Source organism: Piliocolobus tephrosceles, chromosome 21, assembly GCF_002776525.5.
Source record: "Piliocolobus tephrosceles isolate RC106 chromosome 21, ASM277652v3, whole genome shotgun sequence".
Taxonomy (NCBI): Eukaryota; Metazoa; Chordata; class Mammalia; order Primates; family Cercopithecidae; genus Piliocolobus; species Piliocolobus tephrosceles.
In genome coordinates this window covers 45,018,905-45,025,658 of record NC_045454.1, presented here as the reverse complement: position 1 = coordinate 45,025,658, position 6,754 = coordinate 45,018,905, and the positions used below count along the sequence as shown (strand labels likewise).

At 48.4% G+C, this 6,754-nt stretch overlaps 1 protein-coding gene across 1 annotated transcript in view; it reads right to left on the bottom strand.

Moving 5' to 3' along the window:
- Positions 1–3,708: 3,708 nt before the first annotated feature.
- The window catches only part of LOC111522618 (CD209 antigen), a 5,476-nt gene continuing 2,430 nt past the window's right edge, over positions 3,709–6,754 (bottom strand). The window contains 3 exon segments of the mRNA XM_026455602.1: positions 3,709–3,973; positions 5,869–6,065; positions 6,751–6,754. The exon segment at positions 6,751–6,754 is cut by the window's right edge and continues 70 nt beyond it. Coding sequence (XP_026311387.1) covers positions 3,772–3,973; positions 5,869–6,065; positions 6,751–6,754 — 403 coding nt within the window. The 3' untranslated portion in view covers positions 3,709–3,771.

The window sequence follows — 6,754 nt, the reverse complement described above, 5'->3', positions numbered from 1 at the left end:
GGTCTCGAACTCCTGACCTCGTGATCCGTCTACCTTGCCAAGGCAGGCAGATCACCTGAGGTCAGGAGTTCGAGACCAGCCTGGCCGACATGGTGAAACCCCGTCTCTACTAAGAATACGATAATTAGCCAGGCATGATGGCATGTGTCTGTAATCCCAGCTACTCCAGAGGCTGAGGCAGGAGACTCATTTGAACTTGGGAGGCAGAAGTTGCAGTGACCTGAGATTGCGCCACTGCACTCCAGCCTGGCTGACAGAGTGAGACTTCATTTCAAAAAAAAAAGTGTGAACATATGCTAAAACCACCATGGCAATGAATACATATTTGAGGAGGAGGTGCTTTGAGTTATCCAAAACTCCTGTTTCTCTTTCCCATCTCACTTGTTGAATTAAGGCATTCAACTTTAGATCTTGCCTGAAGCAATTATTTACAGGATGGTCTAATGGCGATATCCTATTTCCTTCATTCCTCGTTCACTTATTCATTGGAATCATTCTGTAAGGAAGACCAGATACATTTTAAAAATAAACTCTAGTTTCTAGAGTAGTTCTAGGTTCACAGCAAAATCGAGATGAAGTACAGAGAGTTCCCATATCCCTCCTATCCCCACATAAGCACAACCTCCCTCGCTGTCAACATTCCCCACCAGAGTGGTGCATTTATTTATTTATTTATTTATTTATTTATTTATTTATTTAGAGATAGAGTTTCACTCTGTCATCCAGGCTGGAATTCAGTGGCACGATCTCAGCTCACTGCAACCTCCACCTCCTGGGTTGAAGAGATACTCCTGCCTCAGTTTCCCGAGTAGCTGGGACTACAGGCGCATGCCACCACGCCCAGCTAATTTTTTGGGCTTTTTTTTTTTTTTTTTTTTTTTAGTAGAGACGGGGTTTCACCATGTTGGCCAGGATGGTCTCGGTCTCCTGACCTCGTGATCCACCTGCTTAGGCCTCCCAAAGTGCTGGGATTACAGGTGTGAGCCACCGCGCCCAACCAAGCGGTGTGTTTATTACAATTGATGGACTGACATTGACCTGCCATTACTACCTACAGTCCCTAGTTTAGATGAGGGTTCACTCTTGGTGTCCTACGTTCTACGGTTTTGGACAAATGTCTAATGACATGTATTCACCATGACGGTATCAGATATACGGAGTAGGTTCCTAAAAATCCTCAGGCTCTGTCTGCTCACAAATAGATTTTCAAAATTCCATTGAAGGATTGCCAAACAGATTTAAAAACAAACCTGACACGCGTATTATCTGGAATATGATAGAGAGGTTGCAACTAGGGAGAATAACCTCTTGAGGTCAGAGAATGAGGAGGGAGCCAGCTTTTGTTTCCGCTGTAGAGCTTGATGTTTCAGTTCCATGTGCACGGGTGACATTCAAAAAGCAAAATAAAAGGTTTAAAGATAGAGTAATTTAAATATCATCTAAAATATTTCACAAGAGTGGCTGAGAACATTTTGAATAAAGAAGAACCGTAACAGGGCAGGGCTTGGTGGCTTATCCCTATAATCTCAGCTTTTTGGGAGGCTGAGGCAGGAAGATCTCTTGAGCCCAGGTGTTCGAGACCAGCCTGGGCAACATACTGAGACCTTGTCTCTAAAATAAAATAAAATAAAAAATTGTGTGGTGGTGCATGCCTCTAGTCCCAGCTACACAGGAGGCTGAGGTGGGAGGATCGCTGGAGCTCAGGAAATCGAGGCTTCAGTGAGCCACTATGATCACACTACTGCACTCCAGCCTGGGTGAAAAAGTGAGATCGTCACATCGTCACACACACACACACACACACACAAAGTGCCATGCCTAGTAGTTATCAAAATATTATAAGCTGGCTTGGGTTTCCTTAGATGCAGAGCTTGAGACAAGGGTTTGGATACAAGTAGGTGATCTGGGAGGGGATTCCAAGAAGCACCAGCAGAGGACGGGGAAAGTGAAGACAGTCAAGTAGGGAAAGGAAAAAAGCTGATTCAGAGGCATCAGTGAGCTTCTGACCCACGTGGGTGACTGGACTCAGCTCCTCTGGGAGCCTCTGCACTCCAGGGAGATGGTACAGACAAGCTTTACAGTTCCCCTGTCTGTTGAAGGTTGACTCTAAATGAGATGGAATGTAGCCTGCAAGCTGTTTATGAAGGAATGTCCTTGGGGTCAACAATAGTAGAAGGGAGGTGGCATTTGTAGCATCTTTTTTACACCAAAATACTCTCTAATTCTAACACTAGCCACCTGGAGTTAGCACCACATTCCACAAGTTAAAAAGCCCGGTCCCACAGGAATAACCCTATTTCAGATCCCAGGGGCAAAGGGGATGCCCAGGCCACCCACGCTTCTGCCTGCCCAACAAAAATTGGGGGTATTCACAACTCCTTTCAGATCCAGTAATTTGCTAGAATGACACAGAATTCAGGAAAACATTTTGCTTATGTTCTTACCGAACTGAATCGAGTCTGTTTACCACATGCAATGGAAAACCAAACAACTAAGCACAGATTTTGTAGAGATAAAAGTTTACTTCAAGGCAGCCAAGCAAGGAGAGAGGCTCAAATCTGTCTCTCTGAGCTGGGGGCTGCTGCAGATTTTATATATAGAGGGTAGTGAGGTGTAACCTAATTGGATCATGTAACGAGGTGATGTGGGAGGCTTGATCTGATTGGATCATACCATGGGATGGTGTCAGAATGCAATCTGATTGGATCATAGATCATGCCATGTGGTGTCCGCTTCTTAATTCAGTCCCCATTTGTTGGATGGGACACTTAGGTTCTGCCTGTGGCTACTTGCTTGGTTCATCTGGGCATGATCAAGGTATGTACCTTGCGACCTGGGGGTCCATGTAACTGAAAAATAACTGGCCATTTTACTACACAAAGTTGAACCAGATTGGGCTACTTCTGTGGCTACAATGTTTACCAGTTTATTATAAAAGATACAATTCAGAAACAGCCAAATAGAAGAGATGCGTAAAAGAAAGGAGGATGTGGGGGTGGAAGTGGTTGCATCCAGCCTCCATGCCTTCTCTAGGTGCCACTGGTTGACTGGGAGAATGAATTCCCTGGTGCTTCCAGCCTGCAGGACGAACTCTGGCAACCAGTAAGTCCCCAGTCAAAGGGGTGCAGGGGCTGGTAGACAGAAATTGAGCAGATGGTAGTTTGCACGGATGAGATAAAGCCTCAGGGGACACAGCAGCTATACATGGCAATCCAAAAACTCTAATCTCCAAAAGAAAGAGAGAGTAGGTTAATGGAACACACAAAGCCCACCCTCCAAAGGCATTCCACACCAGGTCACTTACAAAGCTCCAAAGATGAACCAGAAACACAAGCTCTACACCAGGGGAACTTGGAGGCATCCGAAGAAGGACAGACCGGATCCAGGCCCATGGGGATGAAGAATTTGACAGAGGCCAGGCACAGCAGCTCACGCCTGTAATCCCAGCACTTTAGGAGGCCAAGGCCATCAGATCACCTGAGCTCAGGAGTTCAAAACCAGCCTGGGCAACATAGCAAAACCTTGTCTCTACAAAAAGTGTGAAAATTAGCAGGGCTTGACGCATGCCTGTAGTCCCAACTACTCAGGAGGCTGAGGTGGGTTGGCTGCAGTGAGCTGTGATCATGCCACTGCATTCCAGCCTGGGTGACAGAGACCCTGTCTCACAAAGCAAAACAAAAATAAAGAATCTGATAGAGAACAGTCCCAGAGATTTTGTGGAGGTCCAAGGATGGAGAGAAGGAACCCTGGCTTAAAAGTGGCGAAGTTCCACTATGCCGCGTGGGCAATCGGGGATGCAGAGGCTGAGGAGAGAAGCTGCCCTTCATCTCTGGAGCAGGAGGCTGCAGACTTTTTGCAGATCCAGAATTTGGCAGCACTGCATTTGTCGTCATTCCAGCCATTGCCGTTAAATTCCACACAGTCTTCCTCCCCGATATTGTTGGGCTCTCCTCTGTTCCAATATTGCTTGAAGCTGTAAAACCCATACAGAATGTGAGCCTCTGCCCCCACCTGCTACATGAGCTGTGTTTCTACCTTCCGAAATCTTGATGCTTTTTCTTTTGAGACAGAGTCTCCCTCTGTCTCCTAGGCTGGAGTGCAGTGGTGCAATCTCATGTCACTGCAACCTCTACCTCCCAGGTTCAAGCGATTCTCCTGCCTCAGCCTCCTGAGTAGCTGGGATTACAAAGCGTGTACCACCAGGCGTGGCTAATTTTTGTTTTTGGGTTTTTTGTTTGTTTGTTTTGTTTTTGACACAGAGTCTCACTCAGTCGCCCAGGCTGGAGTGCAGTGGCGTGATCTCGGCTTACTGCAAGCTCCACCTCCTGGGTTCACACCTTTCTCCTGCCTCAGCCTCCTGAGTAGCTGGGATTACAAGCGTGTACCATCAGGCCTGGCTAATTTTTGTACTTTTGGAGTTTTTTTTGTTGTTTGCTTTGTTTTTGACATGGAGTCTCACTAAGTCGCCCAGGCTGGAGTGCAGTGGCGCGATCTCGGCTCACTACAAGCTCCACCTCCTGAGTTCACACCATTCTCCTGCCTCAGCCTCCCGAGTAGCTGGGACTACCCAGCTAATTTTTTTTGTATTTTCAGTAGAGACAGGTTTTCAACGTGTTAGCCAGGATGGTCTTGATCTCCTGACCTCGTGATCTGCCTGTCTCGGCCACCCAAAGTGCTGGGATTACAGGCATGAGCCACCGCACCCGGCCATTTTTGTACTTTTGGTAGAGCGGGGTTTCGCCATGTTGGCCAGGCTGGTCTCGAACTCCTGACCTCAGGTGATTCGCCTGCCTCGGCCTCCCAAAGTGCTGGGATTACAGGTGTGAGCCACCATGCCCAGCCTCTTGATTCTTTAATATCTTCCCTGCATGTGTATGCTGGGCACACATTGCTCTGCACACCCCATAGTGTTTGAGTGACATTGCCTTGAGTTCCTGCCTCTCTTGCTGCACCCCATCCTTGAAAGAACTTCACCTATTGAGGGTGTGATTTTCAAATACAAACCAACCAGTCTGGAGTCCACACCCCCAACCACCTGCCTTACTGGGCTCTTGCATTCATACCCACTATCTTCTTTTTTTTTTTTTTTTTTTTTTTTTTTTGAGACAGAGTCTCACTCTGTCACCCAGGCTGGAGCAGTGTAGTGGCATGATCTCAGTTCATTGCAACCTCCGCCTCCTATGTTCAAGTGATTCTCCTGCCTCAGCCTCCCAAATAGCTGGGACCACAGGCGCATGCCACCACATCTGGCTACTTTTTGTATTTTTAGTAGAAACGGGGTTTCACCATGTTGGCCAGGCTGGTCTCGAACTCCTGGCCTCAGGTGACCCGCCTGAGCCAAGTGTCAGACAGCTAGGGACAGAACTTATCCCTGCAGAGCCTGCCGATATATGATTCATACCTGCCAATCCTAAGCCTCCTTGCCTGGCCCTGTCTGTTCCTTGCCACGGAATCTATAATAAAGGCTCTGGCTGACAGTTGCCCCCTCTCTGTCTCATGACCCACCTGGTGCTTCATGAGCTGTGATGTGTCCTCTCTCTAGGGATCTGTGTATATGACAAGCTACTCACAATGGCAGGTGTCTCCTGAGCTGGTGGTCTTACTAGACCTCAGATTTCCTATTAATACACTATATTTTAACGCACCCACCCATGGGGTAAGCTCCTCCTGCAGCTCTGCTGGTGGAATTTTAGGCACCTGCCATGCTGTCTGCAGGTGAGTATGAAAACCACTTTCCTCAACTCAGTAAAAACCCCCAGATTCTTGGATCCAGGGTGTCAGGGAGTTGGGGAGGATCCCCAGGGAAAGTTCAAGTCAGAGTTGTAGAGCCCCAGCCCCAGTGGATGGGATGCCCCTTCTGAGATCTACCTGGGCAACAGCGGTGAGTCGTCCACCCATTGCCACGTGCCTTCCTGATTCAGGTCTGAAAGTCCCATCCAGGCGAAGCGGTTACTTCTGGAAGACTGCAGCTGTAGGAAGTTCTGGAGGGTAGAGGAGGAGTCAGGGGGGAGCTCTGCTTCCCATTTTCCAGGCTCTGTCTCCCCATCTCTTGGCAGGAAGTTCTGCTTGTAGGCTAACCTTCAGCCTTCCGGTACACTGGGTCCTGAGCCCCCTCGTGTCTGAGTCTCTCTCACATGTATCTCCCACAGCCCATGTGTCCTGACGTGCACACAGCCATGCACAGCTGGCCTCTCCTCACACACTCTTGCTAACACTGCGTGTTTATCCATTTCATACATTCTGTGCACGTCTGCACACGTTTACTCATAACTGGGCTTAATATATTGGAGCCAGATCCATTTCCTAATTGCTGGTCATGCGCATCTCCTTTCAGCTCTGCAATGAGTGACATCACATCGACAGCTTGAAATCAGTCACCTGGCCGGGCGTGGCGGCTCAAGCCTGTAATCCTAGCACTTTGGGAGGCTGAGGCGGGCAGATCACGAGGTCAGGAGATCGAGACCATCCTGGCTAACACGGTGAAACCCCGTCTCTACTAAAAATACAAAAAACTAGCCGGGTGTGGTGGCGGGCGCCTGTAGTCCCAGCTACTTGGAGGCTGAGGTGGGAGAATGGCATGAACCCGCGAGGCGGAGCTTGCAGTGAGCCGAGACCGTGCCACTGCACTCCAGCCTGGGGGACAAAACAAGACTCCGTCTCAAAAAAAAAAAAAAAGAAATCAGCCGCCATGGGAATATTTACACCACGGAAATTGGGAAACGCGACGCATCAGGACTTCTTCCCCCAGACAGCT